The sequence below is a fragment of the Bubalus kerabau genome, chromosome 1 (assembly GCF_029407905.1).
Source record: "Bubalus kerabau isolate K-KA32 ecotype Philippines breed swamp buffalo chromosome 1, PCC_UOA_SB_1v2, whole genome shotgun sequence".
Classification (NCBI taxonomy): domain Eukaryota; kingdom Metazoa; phylum Chordata; class Mammalia; order Artiodactyla; family Bovidae; genus Bubalus; species Bubalus kerabau.
The window spans coordinates 142,456,673-142,477,859 of record NC_073624.1 but is presented as its reverse complement, the minus strand read 5'-3'; the positions used below and the strand labels follow the sequence as shown (position 1 = coordinate 142,477,859).

Here is a 21,187-nt window from a genome sequence, read left to right as displayed (position 1 = left end):
GAGCAGTCTGTTTAAGAGAATGGTACAGTAAATATTTTGCAACTATAAGTAATTATCTGACAACACAAAACAGGTTCCCTTGAAAATCCTTATTCACATACTCAGTTTATCCAAAATTCATTTCCTTTAAAATCAAACTGGACAGTGCATTTTTTTAAGGTATAATTTATATATAGTATATGTACTCTTTTTTACTATACAGTTCTGTGAATTTTCACATCTGTGTAATTAGGTAATAAAGAACATTGCCATCGCTTCAAAAAATTCTCTCCGCCTACTTCTTCCCCAACTTTTTAAAAGTTTTTTTATTGGAGTGTAGTTGATTTATAATGTTAATTTCGGGTAAACGGCAAAGTGAATCAGTTATATATATATCCACTCTTTTTTACAGTCTTTTCTCATGTGGGTCATTATAGAGTATTGAGTAGAGTTTCCTGTGCTATACAGTAGATCCTTACTACCTGTTTCATATGTAGTAGTGTGTATATGGAGAAGGCACTGGCGACCCGCTCCAGCGCTCTTGCCTGGAAAACCCCACGCACAGAAGAGCCTGGTAGGCTGCAGTCCATGGGGTCGTGAAGAGTCAGACACGACTGAGCGACTTCACTTTCACTTTTCACTTTCCTGCATTGGAGAAGGAAATGGCAACCCACTCCAGTGTTCTTGCCTGGAGAATCCCGGGGACGGGGGAGCCTGGTGGGCTGCCGTCTATGGGGTTGCACAGAGTCGGACACGACTGAGGCGACTTAGCAGCAGCAGTGTGTATATATCGACCATAGTTTCCCAATTTACCCCTTCTCTTCCCCTTGGTAACCATAAGTTTTCTGCCTCTGCAACTCTATTTCTTTTTTGTATATAAGTTTATTTGTACCATTTTCTTAGATTACACATAAAAGTGATAACAATATTTGTGTTTCTCTTAACATCACCCAGTATGATAATCTCTAGGTCCACCCATGTTACTGCAAGTTTTTTTGTTTTTTTTTTTTTTTTTATGGCTGAGTAATATTCCTATGGGGTTGCACAGAGTCGGACACGACTGAAGTGACTTAGCAGCAGCAGCAGCAGCAGTATTCCACTATACATGCGTGCCGCATCTTTACCCATTCCTCTGTCAGTGGACATCTAGGTGGTCTCCATGTCCTGGCTGTTGTAGATGGTGCTGCAACTGAGGCACATGTCTCTCTTCAGATCATGGTTTTCTTTGGATATATGCACAGGAGTGGGATTGCTGGGTCACATGATAGTTCTATTTTCAGTTTTTTAAGGAATGTCCATACTAGCCCAGTTTACATTCCCATCAACAGTATAAGAGTGTTCCTTTTCTCCACATCCTCTCCAGCCTTTGCTTGTAGATTTTTTTGATTGTGGCCATCCTGACCAGTGTGAGGTGGTACCTCATTGTAGTTTTGATTGCATTTCTCTAGTAATTAGTGATGTTGAGCATTTTTTCATGTGCCTTTTGGCCATCTGTATATCTTTGGAGAAATGTCTGTTTACGTCAATCCCCAAATGGTGATTGGCCATTTCTTTTTCATTATTGGGCTGCGGCGTGAGCTGTTTGTGTACTTTGGAGATTAATCCCTTGTCAGTCGCTTTGTTTGCAAATATTTTCTCCAGTCCTCAGGGTTCTCTTTTTGTTTTGTTAATGATTTCCTTTGCTGTGCAAAAGCTTTTAAGTTTAATGAGGTCCCATTCATTTTTATTTTCATTACTGTAGGAGGTAAATAGAAGATCTTGCTGTGATTTATGTCAGAGAGTGGTCTGCCTATGTTTTCCTCTTAAGAGTTTTATAGTATCCAGCCTTACATTTAGGTCTTTAATCCATTTTGTGCTTAATTTTGTGTATGGTGTTTGGGAGGGTTCTGGTTTCATTTGTTTACATATAACTGTCCAGTTTTCCCAGTACCACTCATTGAATTCTTGCCTTTGTCATAGATTAGGTGACCATGGGGGTGTGGGCTTATCTCTGGACTTTCTTTCATGTTCCACTTATCTCTCCCCCACTTTTAGTCACTCTTCTCCTACCTGACATTCCTATAACCACTTACCTATTTTCTTTCCCTGTAGCCCTGCCTTTATAAGAATGTCATATGATTGGAATCATGTAATATGTAGCCTTTGAGTGTGACTTTTCTTAGTCAATATAATGTCTTGGAGTTTCATCCATGTTGTTGTATCAGTTCAGTTCAGTCGCTCAGTCGTGACCGACTCTTTGCAACCCCATGAATCGCAGCACACCAGGCCTCCCTGTCCATCACCAACTCCTGGAGTTCACTCAGACTCACATCCATCGAGTCAGTGATGCCATCCAGCCATCTCATCCTCTGTCGTCCCCTTCTCCTCCTGCCCCCAATCCCTCCCAGCATCAGAGTCTTTTCCAATGAGTCAACTCTTCACATGAGGTGGCCAAAGTACTGGAGTTTCAGCTTTAGCATCATTCCTTCCAAAGAAATCCCAGGGCTGATCTCCTTTACAATGGACTGGTTGGATCTCCTCTCAGTCCAAGGGACTCTTGAGAGTCTTCTCCAACACCACAGGTCAAAAGCATCAATTCTTTGGCGCTTGGCCTTCTTCACAGTCCAACTCTCACATCCATACATGACCGCTGGAAAAACCATAGCCTTGACTAGACGGACCTCTGTTGGCAAAGTAATGTCTCTGCTTTTGAATATGCTGTCTAGGTTGGTCATAACTTTCCTTCCAAGGAGTAAGCGTCTTTTAATTTCATGGCTGCAGTCACCATCTACAGTGATTTTGGAGCCCAAAAAAATAAAGTCTGACACTGTTTCCACATCTATTTCCCATGAAGTGATTGGACCAGATGCCATGATCTTCGTTTTCTGAATGTTGAGCTTTAAGCCAACTTTTTCACTCTCCTCTTTCACTTTCATCAAGAGGCTTTTGAGTTCCTCTTTACTTTCTGCCATAAGGGTGGTGTCATCTGCATATCTGAGGTTATTGATATTTCTCCCGGCAGTCTTGATTCCAGCTTGTGCTTCTTCCAGCCCAGCGTTTCTCATGATGTACTCTGCATATAAGTTAAATACGCAGGGTGACAATATGCAGCCTTGGTGAACTCCCTTTTCCTGTTTGGAACCAGTCTGTATCAGTAGTTGCTTCTTTTTATTACTGGGTAGTTTTTCATTGCTTACATGTGTCACTTGGTTTTGTAATCCGTTCACCAATTGAACATTTGTGTTATTTTCAGTTTGGATTAGTAACAAAGGCACTATAAGCCACATTCACCTAAGGGTTTTTGTATGAACATAGATTTTCATTTCAGTTTGGTAAATACCAACCTGGTCACAGGATAAGTGTATGATTTACTTGATAAGATACTGCGAATCTGGTGGTTATACCATTTTCCATTCCCCAAAGCAGTACATGTGAGTTCCATTTCCTCTGTTTACTGGCAGTTTTGTTTTTAAGCATCTGAATGTATGCATTGTTATCTCATTATGGCTTTAATTTACATTTTCTTAATATCTAAATAAGTTGAACATCTTTTTATGTGCTTACTTGCCATCTGTAAATCTGTTCTGGTAAATGTGTGTTTAAATATTTGTCCAGTTTTTTCAAAATGCATAAACTGGAATATATTAAAATTAAAAGTTTCTGTTCATGAAAAAGCACTATTAAGAGAGTGAAAATGTAATCCAAAGAGTAGGAGAAGTGTTTGCAGTGCGTTCATATATACATTTTTGTAATTGGGTTCTTTTTCCTTACTGTGTTGGGGGTGTGTACCTGCTCTGCTTAAGAGTCCTATATCTGATATGTGCTTTTTAGTTTTTACATATCTTCTCCCAATCTGTGGCTTACTTATCCTTCCATTTTCTTAATAGTGTCTTCCAAAGAGTGCTTTTTGATGAAGTTCAACTGATGAGCTTTTTTCTTTATTTATACTTTTATTGTATCTGCAGAATTTTTGGCTAGGTCAAGATCAAAAAAACTGTCTCTTAAATTTTCTTCTAGAAGTTTTATAGTTGTTAGTCTTACGTTTAGGTCTGTTATCTACTTTTTAGTTAATATTTGTGCATAGTGCTTGTGAACTGAGGTTGTTTTTTCATGTGGACATTCAGTTCAGTACTGTTTAGGAAAAAGTGAAAGTTGCTCAGTTGTGTCCAACTCTTTGCGACCCCATGGACTTAGTCCATGGAATTCTCCAGGCCAGAACATTGGAGTGAGGAGCCTTTCCCTTCTCCAGGGGATCTTCCCAACCCAGGGATCAAACCCAGGTCTCCCACATTGCAGGCGGATTCTTTACCAGCTGAGCCACAGGGAAGCCCAAGAATACTGGAGTGGGAAGCCTATCCCTTCTCCAGCAGATATTCCCTACCCAGGAATCAAACTGGGGTCTCCTGCATCACAGGTGGATTCTTTACCAACTGAGCTAGGGAGGCCCAGCTATTTTTAAATCTTTTTTCTTTTGAAAATGTAATACATCCATCCAATTTTAAAAAATTCAAACAGTACACAAGGGTTGATGGTGAAAATTAAGTCTTTTTCTCACCTTTGCCCTCAGTTCCTCTACCCTAGAGGCATTCATTAGCAGAGAACCATAGAGAGTCCATGAGTGTAAATGTCTCTCTACTGCTTGTACTTTCTTGAGGGGGAGAGAGGGAAGAGAATAGTCTTTTTTTCCTCAAAATATTGGTGAAATAATCCTGTTTAAAGTTCAGAAGTCACTGTGCTTTAGCATCTCTGTGCACTGGTATCTGATCTGTATATACACACACATTCCTATTTAAGATGCTATGCTTAAATAGACTGAAGCAGCATCTGTGACCTAAACTGGCAAATTCTATTTTGAGCTCTGCCACTAAATTGTTGAGTGTTCCAAAATAAAAACTTATCTACTGCATAATTTGGCATAAAATTGCAAGCATTTCTACCTTCCTTCCTTGACAGGGTGTGATAATGACAGTGCAGTTATTTGCACTCTGTTGCAAGGGTGTTGGCCATGACTCACAAGTGGTGGTAATGTGGTTTTTACAGAGAATTAAAAGGAAGTACAAACTCCATTCACAGTGTAACTTGGACTTAAGATGCATGATTATTTACATTTTATGTAGTCCTTAGAACTGAGTCCTGAAAACTTTTCATTGATGGCTTCAACACTTCCACCAAACCACAGATAGCTCTTAAAAATAATCCCAGAGCTTAAGTCAGTGCTTCTCACACTATAGCATACACCAGAATTCCTGGAGCGCTTGATATAACACATAATGCTAGACCTTAAGCCCAGAGTGGGTCTGAGGAAGAACCTGAAATTCTACATTTCTAACAAGTTCCCAGGTGACTCTGGTGTTATTGTCCGGGAACCATGCTTTAAGAACTGCACATTAGAAAGCCCTGGCAAACCCAAGGCATCTATCAATCAGGAAACTTTGAACCAAATGATAGCACATGAATTGACAGTCCAGCGGTGCTAGGGAAGAATCAACATACTTTTCTTTGTCAGCAGTGAACACTTTGAAAGACCTGGGACTAGGGGAGGGAGGGCCGCAGGTGGCTCAGCAGGGGCGTTCAGATGTATATCTTGGCAAGCTGAGGGAAAGTGTCATAGCAGCCCTCCTTATATTCTAAGAACTATTCTAGAATTGCAGGCTTAAAAATCTTCTGTTGGCAAACATGGCTGAGTCTGTGGAACCCCTGTGTTTGTATATCCTTGGACAAAGCAGATAGATGCTGACCTCCAGGATTTACTTTGTCTCAGCTCTAGTATCCTGAGGTTTAGAGTAGCTATTAGTTCTAAACAGCAACAGTTTTTTTGTTTTCTAAATTAACACAGAATCTTTACTGGTAATGTTTTCCGTAATTGCTTAATTGATTTGTGTTTGGTCATTCACAGTAAGTTAATAATATTCCTAAGTTGTAAATTATCTGCATTCTTATGACTAAAAGGACGTAGACAAAAGTCAGTGTTAAGATAATAACCTCCCCACCATGAAAACAAAAGTTACATTTTCTAAACATTACCTACTTATGATTACAACTGATCCTTGAAGGCAAGTATGAATTAAGACAATCTACTAAGGAAGTGAAATGTAAAATGACCCACAAGATGGCCCAGAAAGGGATAAGTGGGGTGGGAAGTTCACGTATGTTCTGCTTTAAAACTAAACCTTGCCTCTTCAAACTAACCCTGAAGTCTTTAAGCAATTTATAAATATCAATTTGAGGTCATCAGGAAACAGTCATCATCTAAGAGTGCTTTTAAAACCATAAACTGGCTAAGACCAACAGAACCAACTTTTTCAGAGCTCCAGAATCTACTTCAGAACTTAACATTGGCCAGGGGCCTGCTTAATGAAGAAAGGGGTATGTGGTTTTTGGTCTTGAAGGAAATCTCTATAACACCTTAGATAACCTAACACAGACATCAATGACCAGACCCAAAAACAACAGTCTTTTGCAAAAGTAGTTTGGAAAGATCATAAAACAAATAGATGACTACAACCCATGTCAGTCAACGCATCACTCTCCGGCAGGGGTAGAATCTGATTGTAGCTACTGCATTATAATGTTTAGATGCCCAGTTTTCAACCAGAATTCCCGAGCCTACACAGAAACAGTAAAGGATGGCCCCTTCCCAGGGGCAACCAGCTCAACAGAGGAAGGCCAGACATCAGGCTGACTTGTCATAGACCTCAAGTCTGTTATCTTAAATATGCTCAAAGGGCTAAAGGACTATGAAAAGGGGGGTGGGGGGGTGGGGACGGCGAATGATGTATGAACAAAATTAAAATATTGATGAAGAGAAGTTATTTTTTTTTTTAAAGATTCATATGCTAAAAATTAAAGGCTTGAACTTCAGAAAAACTGACTGTACTCCCCACAGCTTGTTCAGGTGAATGTAAGATGGGACAGGGCATTTGGAGACTGTGTATGTTGGCATGACTGAGTTACTGCAGGATTGTAAAGCATCTCTGCTACACAAGAGATCACGGGAGCTGGGTTCCTGTTGACTTGCCATTTAGTGGCTGATTTATCTTGGAACAGGCGCTGATCTCTTGTCCATACTTTCCTGCTCTGTGAAATAGAGCATCTGTTCTACAGACACATAATGAGGACCCACTGGGACTGTAGAGCGATGCTGACAGTGTGAGACATCCACTGTGCGTCTCCAGAGGGACCAAGAACCTAATGCTTACATGAAGAAAATGTTTAATAATATGTGCTATCAAGTTACCAGTAGAGGCACGGTGCTTGAGTTAAAGAATAAAGACATCTGCAGCTGTTCAGGTGGTCATTACACCCAGAGGAGAAATTCCAGCCCCTTCGGAATTTCATCACTCTTATCAGATTTTTTCCACAGTCTCTATTTCCCACTTACTATCTCCCCCTTCACAGTTCTCTCAATTAAATTTATTTTCATATTTTTAAAAATGAGAATAAATGTAAATGCTTAGTTTTTCAGTTATTTCTCCTTTCCCGGGAAAGGAGTTATGATATCTTTTAACATCACTGGAGTTACAGCATAGAAATAATCCAGATTGGATAAGCTTGATCCTTTCTCTGTCGAGCGGTTCTAAAGAAATTGTAAAGTGCAGAGTCAGTTTGTACATGCTGAACAAATAACAGATGATATTGACTGGCTTATTGGGAAACCACTTAGTCAAGAGAAAAAGAACTAGTAGAAAAACGGTTGTATCGATAACACAAGAGACTCAAGGATATCTTTAATTGGTTGATTTGAAAGAAAGGCACAAAAAAAATCCTAGGAGAGTTCTAAAACTGTGTGGTCAGAAGATCTTTCTGGAACTAGTTTTCATCACAGTTCAGTTCCATTGCTCAGTCGTGTCCAACTCTTTGTGACCCCATGAATCGCAGCACGCCAGGCCTCCCTGTCCATCACCAACTCCCGGAGTTCACTCAAACTCACGTCCGTCGAGTCGGTGATGCCATCCAGCCATCCCATCCTCTGTCGTCCCCTTCTCCTCTTGCCCCCAATCCCTCCCAGCATCAGAGTCTTTTCCAATGAGTCAACTCTTCGCATGAGGTGGCCAAAGTACTGGAGTTTCAGCTTTAGCGTCATTCCTTCCAAAGAAATCCCAGGGCTGATCTCCTTCAGAATGGACTGGTTGGATCTCCTTGCAGTCCAGGGGACTCTCAAGAGTCTTCTCCAACACCACAGTTCAAAAGCATCAATTCTTCAGTGCTCAGCCTTCTTCACAGTCCAACTGTCACATCCATATATGACCACTGGAAAAACTATAACCTTGACTAAACGGACCTTTGTTGGCAAAGTAATGTCTCTGCTTTTCAATAGCTATCTAGGTTGGTCATAACTTTGCTTAAATAATCAAACTTAAGTTTTACACCAGAGAGTAGATTAAAGAAACGAAACTTAACAATGAATTGACCAAATGCTGAAAGTCAAAGGAGCAACATCAGACATCCAGATTGACTGCACTGATTGGGAAAACATACCTTTCATACAGCGGGTTTGTTTTTAAGTTCCAGTAAAACTTTATGGACACTGAAATTCAAATTTCATATAATTTTCATGTCACAATTTTTTTCCCCCCAATCATTTAAAAGTGTAAAAACCATTCTCAGCTTACTTGCCATACACCAGGTGGTAGACCAGATTTGGCCTGCTGGACACAGTTTGCCTGTCTCTGATCTAAATAATCTCATTTGTTATTACTACTACTTCTATATTAACAGTAATAGTGTAGGAGTACTTACATATAACTTAGCTACACTCTTCAACTAAGGATAACTGTAAAATGATTAGTGCTTTCCTAGTTAGCAATTATCATACTTTCAAAAACGATTTTCCCAATAAAATATTTAAACATATTTATCTAATAAAAGATTAGATATATATGATAAAATTATAAAATATATTTAGTAGGCTTATTTAAATTTTAATTTGATAATTCCCAATTTATAGGACTCTGTTAGTCGCTCAGTCATGTCTGACTCTGCGACCCCATGGACTGTAGCCCGCCAGGCACCTCTGCCCATGGGATTCTCCAGGCAAGAATACTGGAGTGGGCTGCCATTCCCTTCTCCACAGCAGTTTGTTTTTGTTCTTAATTAACACACGAAAATCTACCTTGACAAAATTGATAATTAGGATCCAATTATCAGCCTTTCTGAAGGATTCCTGGAAAAGTTCTGTTTCTTGCATCATTTAAAAATATTCTATTTATATGAAGTCGCGTTACATGAAACTTTTCAGTGATAAACTTTCTCATAAAGTGTGGTGTTCCACTTTGAAATGCATTTGATGTTTTGGAGAAAATAAGTTCTTTGGTGAATTGTCTCTTGTTAAGAGACCACTTTGCCCACCTCCTAAAACTTCTATTTTACTCTGTTGGGGAATAGGTACAGAATTTTCACAGCTGTATTCAGGTAACTGAAGACTTTGTGTCTCCAGAACATCTCGTACAGTCATTTCATTTAACACAAGAACTGAGACTTTTGAAGGAAGAAATCAATTATGATGATAAACTACAGGTAAGAGATGAGTTTTCTAACTACTTCCTGTTCTGCAAGCTTTTAATATTCAGAATTATGATACATGCATAACAGCTTAGGCTGTCATTGCCTGGTTTGTCACAGTACAATACCAACCAAACCAGTATTTAATTGTGTGACTCATTTTAACTTTGGCTTAAGTTTGTTGTAAAAGTCTTGTCGCAATTTTCATTTGTTAATTTATCTCCTGCTGAAGTGATTAGAAATACGACATCTCTTTCAGGTTAAAAATATCTTGTATCATGCAGTCAAGGAAATGGTGAGAGCTTTGAAGATACATGAAGATGAAGTAGAGGCTATGGAAGAAAATTAGATGTGATCCAGTTTAGTGTTTTTAGACCATTGAGCTGGAATTACTTCCTCTTAGGCTATGATATGTATGTACACTGACTTAAGTGTCACGAAACCATCAGTGCCAAGAAATTCTCGCCGTAGTCATTACTTGTTACTGACACCACAGCAGTATAGCGTAAGTCACAGCTCCTGTGATTCAATATTAAAACAAGCTAAATTTTAAAAGCAGCAATTCGTAGCTGTTTTTGTATTATAGTGTATATGATGTTTGTGAAAATGCCAGATTTAAAATGATGTATTTATTTTTGGAAAAAAAAATACAAAATTCTATGCTATATTGTTGATCCAGTGTAAATGTGACCTTGTACAGTTTACTAAAATAACTGATATTTTTCACTACATTGAGACAGTTACTGTGAGAATAGGACACAAACACCAGCTATTGCCTGCATTTGGGAAATTGCTGAATCGCACAGCATACATGTCATAATCAGAAAATTACTGCCAAATAATTGTAAAATTTGTAAAATATAAAGTATATAAAGTAGATACTACAGACACTTCAATATTTTGTTGAAGCTATTGACTGTACAATTAAACATTTTCAAAAGGTGTAATTTATTTAAAATTGTCTCATTTTGGTAAAATTTATGTGAACTTTTAAAGCTAAATATTAAACTTAATATGCTATGTAAATATATACATATATACATTTAATGATGTATTTTTTTAAAACATTGGCTTGCTTTTATTTGTTAAAGTGCAAGTGTTACATATGGCTTTGTAAAGTTGAGAGGGGTTTTACATTTTCCATTAAAAGGACTTTATCAAAAATGGGCTAGTGTAAGTGTTCTCCCTCCTGCTATCTGTATTCTGGGGGCTTCCTCATCAAGGCAACTTACTTACCAGCATTTTCTTGCGGTACAGTGTCCTTCTTTTAAGCTTGTTTTAGGCCATCACAGGTAAGTGCCTCGAGTTTCTTGTCCTGTGGCCCAGCTGATAAATACAAAAAACTCCAACATGTTATTTGTGAACAAATTTATTTCACAGAGGAACTCATACATTTTATAAGTCATAATTATGAGATTATACAATTTCAAGTAAGTGTGTTTCACTGCAGAGATACTTGCTAATATACAGTTGGGGTGTGAGGAGACAGGGAGGCAGGCAGGGAAGAGCCTGAAGTCACTCAACCTGGATTAAATATGAGTTCTGTTACTTATTATGCAACCTTGGTAGCTGCATTAATTTGGAGTCTTGGCTTTAATAGCTGATGTCGATTATCAGTTGGTTGCTTGAAGCTCATAATCCTAACCTTTTGAGTTTTACTGAAAAAAATGCAGCCCTCCACTGACACCTGCAGGATGTTGAAGGCATGACCTTTTCTTAGCTGAAAGCACATCATTTAAAATGAAAAAAACAGTAACCTAAGTTACGACCTTGTAGATAACTTGCTAGTTTTTATTCTGTTGCTCATGTCCACCGTTTTAGGCTGTGTAACCCTCTGCTCCAGGAAAGTTTCAGCCAGGATGTGAGCAGTTATATTTCACATTAATACTCTACCTGGCACAGGGGTTAATGGCATGGATGATAACTGCAGGGCCAGTGGTTTAAAGATGGGGATAAGGCAGCTGATGACTACAGCCTTTATAAGTTTATTATATTTTAATACCATTTTTCAAAAAGTGCCTCAACTCCTTAAATGGTACCTTTTGCTTAATGTTTTCATATAGTCCATCAGATTTAATTTAGATGTGAAATTAATTTGAAGTCCAAGACACTAATTCTAGAGTAGACTATTCCTGCTGGCCCCCTAAAGTCAGCCGGGAGCCCAGTCTTTGGTGAGTTTCTTCCAAAAGGTTTTTGCTTCTCTTGCTATTGCTTGAGCCACTTGTAAACCAAACTACAACCCCTACACAAAAGCTGAACCTGATCAAGCCTGGCAGTGAAGTCGGGGACATACTAACTTGCCTTCTAGCCCCTTTCCTGGACACATTAGCTGAGACATCAAACATACTTTGAACAATGACTTAGAAAATCAGTAAACTCATCTTCTAAAGGAGCAGAGGGGTTGGAGCTGCTTCTAGGACTGCCATTTTAAGAGGTGAATATCACAAATCCCCATGGAAGATAGAGTTCAATGGACACCTTCCAGGGTGCGTCACAGGCAAGGGAGAGTAGTCTCCTCCCCTATTCTGTGGTTAACACCTGGAGACACTGATCGCGTGAGGTGCTTTTCTTAATCAGCTGAAACTTTAGCCAGCCTAAGGTGTCCAGTGGTTCCTTTGGAAATTAGTAACCGTATATAGCATATATGGGAACTTTTCACCAAAATTTTCTAATAAATATAACATTATTTCAGAAACAAATGTTGAACAAAACTTTGTTAGCAAACTTTTTCCAGATGGAAAGGGAAAAAGCCAGCCTACAACATTTCCACCTTACAACCTTTTACTAAAGGAGACAGAATCCCATTATAGCCAATTCCTAAAAATCATAGCACCATGCAAAAAGTCCCATAAAAACCATGGGACTTAAGGGGGGGGGGGGTGGGATAGAATGTGGGCATAACATTCACCACCTTTATCAGAACTACATTTTTTAAAGGCAGTACTGGTTTTACATGTGTTAAATGTTTAAGAGATAGATTAACACTGCAGGTATGGCACTCTACCTTGAAGACCGGAGGCTGGCTTTGGAAGCGGGCATCAGAAGGGTTGCAGCTCGTGATGGAGATGCTGTCAAGTGGTAGGAGGTTAGCTGAAACTAGAGGAGACGTTTTAGCACCAGATGGAGACGGGCATGGCTCAATGCCATGGTGACAGTTCAGGTGCCACCCTCTTCAGTATGGTTTTCCTGCAGTCAGAATTCCCACTTAAGCAAACATTATGTTCAAATTGTTCCCTATATATTAATCATGCTTGGGTAAATCGGCATTTTTGAAACAGCTAAAGTGACTGTACAACAAAAGATGATTTGAATCAAAGCTTTCAAAATCCAGTGAAGCTACAGAATTTCAGAAACAAATTCTAGGACTAATATTAAAAAAGCTGAAACATCTGTTAATGGGTTATCATGTGACTTGGTCACCCTGTCACACATCCTCCCTGAGGAGAAATTAAGTCGCAATGGTAAGCCCACTTAAATTGAGCCTGGTGACATATGGTTATGTGTTCTAAAAAAAAATGTACAAGCTCCAGAAATTACAATCTAGAGTCAGGGATCCATCCTGGTTAGTGGATCTCTGAGGCACTGCGTAGGATCACATATGGCACTTGAGTTAGGGAGTCCACATTTTGGTCTTGGCATTCCATTCACATCTTTTCAACCAATTATCAGTTCCATTACTGTCTAAACTCTGGGGGAAAGGGTTTAATTAAAAGGTAAGACAGGGATGAACACTAAGTCATCCTGAAATTACTCTCTTTTTAAACCCACAGGAATTAAAAAGTTGCATCATCTGTATTTTCCTGATTTATCAAGATACTTGAGTACCAACCAGTATAAAGGACTGAGGGTAAAAGGGGATGGCCACTGTTGGTTTACTTCCCACAAGTCTTTCTTTTGTATTATTCTGCTTCACAGAGCATAGATCATGTGTTATATAAAAACTGGTATTATGTTAGTTGGGAAAAACCAAACAGTATGTAATCGTAAATATTTCTAGTAGCTTTATAAGCCCACAAATAGATTTACAGTTTACTAGATTTTACTATTACTGAGCTTTGTTCCCTGATGACTCAGCCGGCAGAGATTCTACCTGCAGTGCAGGTAGGTGACTGGTTCGATTCCTAGGTCTGGGAAATCCCCTGGAGAGCATGGCAACCCACTCTAGTTTTCTTGCCTGGAGAATCCCCATGGACAGAGGAGCTCAGTGGGCTGTGGTCCAAAGGGTAGCAAAGTCAGACACAACCGTGCAACCGAACACAACCATGGAAAGGCAATGCTGTTTTTTGAGCTGGGCTGAAAAATTACACCAAAGTCCAAGTCCCTGTCCTGAACTGTGATCCTATTCATTCTTTTGCCAGTTTTGCGCCAAATGAGTCTATGTTTTAAAATTTTTTAATTCAAGTACTGTATTCAACCTGAAAGACCAAAGCAAATGTCCTTCTAGAATTTACCACAAGACTCAAAGTATTGGTTATTTAAATAAAGTTGGTCTGTGACCCTATTACTGTCTCCACACAACTTTTAGTTTTTATTCGCCCTGAAACTAAAGAATTTTGCAGCCGTGATTAGCATTATTTCAGATACCTGGGCCCTTCCCCGAACACAGGCATTTTCTCTTAAGAACAGGGAAATAATATGATCTGAAGCTAATAAAAAAACCTGTTGGTAGCAACGGAGGCCCTGGGACTTCGTAATACTCTCAGTACCAAGACTTATTTGGAGAATCAACTTCCCGGAAGATAGGCCTGAAAGTCATCTCGCTCCTCAAATCTCTACAGCCTCCCTTTCCTAACCTCTGTCAAAACTGTCATTTACCTCTGGAAACCCCTGATGAGGTCATTAAGTATCTAAACTGTTCTGTATCCTTTTTCTCCCTGGACTTGTTGGCCTTCAAGATAATCTCACTTGTATCTTGAGTCCACCTCTCATCCTTCTGCCATACTGAGAAAACACCACCTCTTTTTACCCCCCAATTTAGTGTCTACCACACAAAGGACCTTAACAACTGGCCCCAGCTTACCAGGACCCTTTTGGCTACCGAGCAAATCCTAGCCTTGAAAACATAACCCAAGTATTTTCCATTCCTCAAGACCAGCACCTGACCCTGGCCCCTCACTCCTAGGAAATGGGCGAGGACAATCCGTATGAGCTGCCCAATATTTCCTCATGTCTTGCCATGACCTCATTCTGACCAAGATTACTCAGTTCCTCCTCCTCATTTCCTACTGTATGCCTTTGTTCTTGACCTAGGAAGCCATCTCATCTGACCACATCACTACTTTCATGAAGGCAATATTTATAATTCTATAGTACTAGTGGACGGTGGTATTCACTAAATATCTGGTGCCTGTATTCATATTGCACACCTTTAACTCTTCTGGCTTATTCATAAATGCAAAACCATTCTTCACAGAATGATTTACTAGACACCAACTAATGATTTTGTGTTCATCTGCAACCCACTACACACTCCCAAGGGAACAAGAATCAAAGTTTCTCACCATCCACTAGATGGCACCGTTGGTCAGCAGTGACTTAGGACAGGCTTCCAGCTGGGACAAGATGGACAAATCCTGGGAGACACTTGCCACTCATTCTGGCAGAGATCTTCAATTAGGATACACTAGGATTATGACAAAACATGATAAAGATTACTGTCTAGAATGATTCAGTAAATAATAATAGATATTGTTATCATCACAGGTGTCACGTCTTTTCAAATAGGTTGTAAATACACCCTGTAGCAGACTGCTTCACTCTGGTGTGTGTGCATCTTTTGAAACAACCTTCAATCACAACTCCTCAAAGACGAAAAAGGAAACCACAGAAAGTGGACATTACGATTTCTATAAGTGATTTTAAGGAGGAGCTCAGCTTTCAATGGGTGGTCTCCAACTTCTTGGAGAACAGTAGCTGGGGTGCAGTGGGAGAGTATATGCCTGAGAGAAACCTGAATGGCCAGGCCGCTGGGCCATGGTAGGAAAATTACAACAACCCAAGCACGGCCCAGGAAAAGCGGCACAGGACTGCTAGTCTAGACTCTTCTCTTGGCTCTGCTGCCAATCTGGTATACAAGTTTATGTAACTCCTTCAGGGCCTCAATTTCTTTTAGAAAATAGGTCTTAAAAGATTCTAAAAATTTTAACATCACATAAAAAATGGAGGTCTTAAAGATTCTAAAAATTTTAACATCACATAAAAAATGGTTCCAGTCAAAGCAATCTTAAGAAAAAAGAACAAAGCCAAAAGGTATCATGCTCCCTGACTTCTGAACTACACTGCAAAACTACAGTAATTGAAATGGTAGAGTACAGCACAAAAACAGAAATGCAACAAAATAGCCCAGAAACCAACTCATAAACACACACGGCCAGCTAAGCTCCTCAGTAAGTGCTGCTGGGAAAACTGGACAGTTCAATGTAAAAGGATGAAATTAGAACATTCCCTAACATAAAAGTAAACTCAAAAGGGATCAGATCAGATCAGTCGCTCAGTCGTGTCCGACTCTTTGCGACCCCATGAATCGCAGCACACCAGGCCTCCCTGTCCATCACCAACTCCCGGAGTTCACTCAGACTCACGTCCATTGAGTCAGTGATGCCATCCAGCCATCTCATCCTCTGTCGTCCCCTTCTCCTCTTGCCCCCAATCCCTCCCAGCATCAGAGTCTTTTCCAATGAGTCAACTCTTCGCATGAGGTGGCCAAAGTACTCGAGTTTCAGCTTTAGCATCATTCCTTCCAAAGAAATCCCAGGGCTGATCTCCTTCAGAATGGACTGGTTGGATCTCCTTGCAGTCCAGGGGACTCTCAAGAGTCTTCTCCAACACCACAGTTCAAAAGCATCAATTCTTCGGCGCTCAGCCTTCTTCACAGTCCAACTCTCACATCCATACATGACCACAGGAAAAACCATAGCCTTGACTAGACGGACTTTGTTGGCAAAGTAATGTCTCTGCTTTTGAATATGCTATCTAGGTTGGTCATAACTTTCCTTCCAAGGAGTAAGCATCTTTTAATTTCATGGCTGCAGTCACCATCTGTAGTGATTTTGGAGCCCAGAAAAATAAAGTCTGCCACTGTTTCCGCTGTTTCCCCATCTATTTCCCATGAAGTGATGGGACCAGAGGCCATGATCTTCATTTTCTGAATGTTGAGCTTTAAGCCAACTTTTTCACTCTCCACTTTCATCAAGTCGCTTTTTAGTTCCTCTTCACTTTCTGCCATAAGAGTGGTGTCATCTGCATGTCTGAGGTTATTGATATTTCTCCCGGCAATCTTGATTCCAGCTTGTGTTTCTTCCAGTCCAGTGTTTCTCATGATGTACTCTGCATATAAGTTAAATAAACAGGGTGACAATATACAGCCTTGACGAACTCCTTTTCCTATTTGGAACCAGTCTGTTGTTCCATGTCCAGTTCTAACTGTTGCTTCCTGACCTGCATACAAACTTCTCAAGACACAGATCAGGTGGTCTGGTGCTCCCATCTCTCAGAATTTTCCACAGTTGATTGTGATCCACACAGTCAAAGGCTTTGGCATAGTCAATAAAGCAGAAATAGATGTTTTTCTGGAACTCGCTTGCTTTTTCCATGATCCAGCGGATGTTGGCAATTTGATCTCTGGTTCCTCTGCCTTTTCTAAAACCAGCTTGAATATCAGGAAGCTTACGGTTCACATATTGCTGAAGCCTGGCTTAGAGAATTTTGAGCATTACTTTACTAGCGTGTGAGATGAGTGCAACTGGTGCGGTAGTTGGAGCATTCTTTGGCATTGCCTTTCTTTGGGATTGGAATGAAAACTGACCTTTTCCAGTCCTGTGGCCACTGCTGAGTTTTCCAAATTTGCTGGCATATTGAGTGCAGCACTTTCACAGCATCATCTTTCAGGATTTGGAATAGCTCAACTGGAATTCCATCACCTCCACTAGCTTTGTTCATAGTGATGCTTTCTAAGGCCCACCTGACTTCACATTCCAGGATGTCTGGCTCTAGGTCAGTGATCAAACCATCGTGACTATCTGGGTCGTGAAAATCTTTTTTGTACAGTTCTTCTGTGTATTCTTGCCATCTCTTCTTAGTATCTTCTGCTTCTGTTAGGTCCATACCATTTCTGTCCTTTATCCAGCCCATCTTTGCATGAAATGTTCCTTTGGTATCTCTGATTTTCTTGAAGAGATCCCTAGTCTTTCCCATTCTGTTGTTTTCCTCTATTTCTTTGCATTGATAGCTGAAGAAGGCTTATCTCTTCTTGCTGTTCTTTGGAACTCTGCATTCAGATGCTTATATCTTTCCTTTTTTCCTTTGCTTTTCACTTCTCTTCTTTTCACAGCTATTTGTAAGGCCTCCCCAGACAGCCATTTTGCTCTTTTGCATTTCTTTTCCATGGGGATGGTCTTGATCCCTGTCTCCTGTACAATGTCACGAACCTCATTCCATAGTTCATCAGGCAGTCTATCAGATCTAGTCCCTTGATAAAAGACCTTAATGTTTAGACCAGAAATCGTAAAACTTTTAGAAGAAAACAGGCAGAACACTCTTCAGTATAAATCACTTTTTTTAAAAAATCTGTCTCCTCAGGAAAAGGAAACAAAGGCAAAAGTAAACAAGTGAGACCAAATTAAACAAAAGTTCTTGTCCAGCAAAGAAAACCACTGACACAGACAAACCTACTGAATAGGAGAAAATACTTGTGTTATGACTAATATAGGTTAGTATCTGAACTATATAAACAGCTCATTAATTAAATGTGGACAGTAAATTTAAAAAGACATTTTTCCAAAGAAGACAGATGGCCAACAGACACATGAAAAGATGCTCAACATTGCTAGTCAGAGAAATGCACATCAAAACCACGAGATATGACCTCAGACCTGTCAGTATGGCTGTAAAATGTAATATTACTTGGCCAGAAGAAAGAAAAATTCTTCCATTTGCATTAATACGGATGGACCAGTAGGGTATTATGCTTAGTGAAATACATCAGAAGGACAAACCCTGTATATTATCACCTTAAAAGATGATTATAAAACAGACTCACAGATAATAGAAGACAAACTACTTACTGGGACATGGAAGTGTGGAGGGCCAAGACTGGGATATGGGGCTAAGAGGTACAAAGTACTGTGAATAAACAAGCTGCAAGGATATATTGAACAGGGAATACAGCTGAAATTTTAATTTTAAATGGAGTAAAATTTATAAAAATAACAAATCACTATATGTACACCTGAAACTAATACTGTAAATCCCAACTACAATTTTTTTAAAAGTGTTAAAAGCAGAAAGCGCTTTAATGTTTTGAATTAACTTATCTAGAGACAAAATATTTTCATTATTTCAATAACCTTCTGTTAAGAGACTAGGGATAGACAATAGCTTCAAGAATGATTTTGAAAAGTATCTTATTTCCTCATAAGCATGGTTTCTGAATTCAGTATGGATTTACCTGTGGTTACCATGACATTATACCAAGACTGTTACTACATACTCACTTTAAATGTTTTTGTTGACATTCTGTGAAAAGCTAAGAGTAAGAATTTAGGACTGCTTTCTAATGCCCAGATAGTTATCTGGGTTCAAAAGCAGAGGCCACCACTGAGTAAGGAAGGACAAGTCTACTCCACTTCCAGTACATGCATAATTCATTTTCATTTAGTGGAAGAAAGCTTTCCTTTAAGGGCCTTAAGCTACACAGAGAGGAGAGAGCACCTACAAACCCCGGCTAGGAGATGGGCCACGTGCCTTGTGGAATAGTGTTTTAAGCACCCACGCTGATAGCTCAGTTGGTAAAGAATCTGCCTGCAATGCAGGAGACCCTGGTTTGATTCCTGGGTTGGGAAGATCTCCTGGAGAAGGGAAAGGCTACCCACTCCAGTATTCTGGCCTGGAGAATTCCATGGACTATGTAGTCCATGGGGTAGCAAAGAGTCAGACACCCCTGAGCGACTTTCACTCACTCCATGGAGGCACTGTTAGGTTGCTACGAATGTACCAAGTCGTCTGGTCAAAAGGCATATACTGGGTTGGCCAAAAAATTCCTTCGGTTTTAAAGTATAAATAAAAGACACGTTTTTTGTTTTCACCAAGAACTTTATTGAACAGTGTTAATCACCATTTTGTTCCACTACTTCTGCCAATGTTCAGGCAACTTCATAATCCCATCTTCCCAATACTTTATCCTTTTAAGCAAAGCAAACTGTTCCAGGTACCTTAACAGTCTTCCAGGGAATTGACATTTTTTTCCATTAAGAGAATTTTGTAAAGACCCAAATACTGGAAATCCGAAGGTGCAGTGTCTGGTGAGTACAGCGGATGAATCGGAACTTCCCAGTCAAGCTGTCACAGTTTTGCCTGATCATCAAAGAAACGTGATCTTGCACTATCCTGATGGCAGATGATGCAGTCTGTTCAGTAATTCCAGACACTATTTGTCGAGTGCTACTTTCCCTTGGTCTAACTGGGAGCAGTATGCATGTTGGAATTGTTTGGTTGTCCAGAGGAGCTCATAATAGAGGACTCCCTTCCAATCCCACCATATCTACATCACTTCTTTAGATGAAGACTGGCCTGAATTAAGTGTGGTTGGTGGTGGTTCATTTCACTTGCCCCATGATCTCTTCTGTTTTACCTCACGGTACAGTATCCACTTTTCATCGCCTGTCACATTGCCCATTTCTGTTCTAAAAATGAATGTTTTCATTACATTTAAGTAGAGAATCGTGAGAAGTACGGTCAAGGTTTTTTTTGCTTAACTTATGTAGAACTCAAACATCAAAGGGAATAACATAATCAAACTGGTGCAGCTGATTTTCAAATTTGAGTTGGGTATTTTGAAATATGTTGGCTATTTCCTGCATGGTGTAATGGTGATTGTTCTCAATGTCTCGATTTGATTGCTATCAACTTCCAACTGTCTATCCGACTGTGGAGAATCCTTCAGCAAGAAATCGCCAACTTCACAAACCTCTTTTGACACATTCCATCAGTCAGAACACCTCCATACACTGCACAAATCTTTTCCTGTATTTCAGTTGCATTTTTCTCTTTTGAAATAAAGCATAATATGTTGAAAATATTTTCTCCCATTCTCTTATTAAAATTGCTACACAAAAATTCACCAATTTTGTTAACTTTTTAAAATACCAGAACCAGCTCACGGAAAAACATGAATGAACCTTTTGGCCAACCCAATACATTCTACTGATAGACTCAAATACAAAACCTAAAAACAAGATGAAACAGGAGTACTAAAACGTGAATAAATGCTTCAAAGACAATGGAAAAGTAACGTTCGTCTATTTAACATGTAAGTTAGTGGAAATGCACAGAACAGGGTCTTGTGGAATACATGTCAAACTGCTGACCAGGGAAGGGAGATGGTAGAGGAAGAAAGGGAGGGTGTCTTATGAAGTGTTCACGTCAAAACATAACATCTCATTTTTAAAAGTAAAATAGATAGGCTATAACAGTGTCATTATTGGCACAATCTTTCAAATCTCAACTTTTATAAGGATGGTTAGGCAAGCAAAGTATTCCGAGTCTAGGATACTACAACACTGAGATGGACGATCAACAGAGAATAGAACTCTTATCCTATTTTAAGAAGCTAAGTTTATTTTTGGTTTCATCTGCACCAAGATGAGACACAGGAAAAAAGGGACTTCTGCATGGTCACGTCATCTCCTCGGCCTTCTGCTGGTTTCATCACTAGACATGTGAGCCCAACCCT

The 21,187-nt window shown here is 39.6% G+C and overlaps 1 protein-coding gene across 15 annotated transcripts in view; it reads left to right on the top strand.

Moving 5' to 3' along the window:
- The window catches only part of JMJD1C (jumonji domain containing 1C), a 317,588-nt gene extending 306,965 nt beyond the window's left edge, over positions 1 to 10,623 (top strand). For 13 of the 15 annotated variants that reach the window (XM_055590393.1, XM_055590424.1, XM_055590377.1 and 10 more), the window contains 2 exons: positions 9,343 to 9,474; positions 9,719 to 10,623. In XM_055590393.1, the coding sequence (XP_055446368.1) occupies positions 9,343 to 9,474; positions 9,719 to 9,808 (222 nt within the window). In that variant the 3' untranslated portion in view covers positions 9,809 to 10,623. Of the gene's footprint in view, positions 1 to 7,005; positions 7,417 to 9,342; positions 9,475 to 9,718 lie in introns of those variants that run through there. The other 2 variants (XM_055590384.1, XM_055590382.1) reach the window with 2 other exon arrangements.
- Positions 10,624 to 21,187: the final 10,564 nt, after the last annotated feature.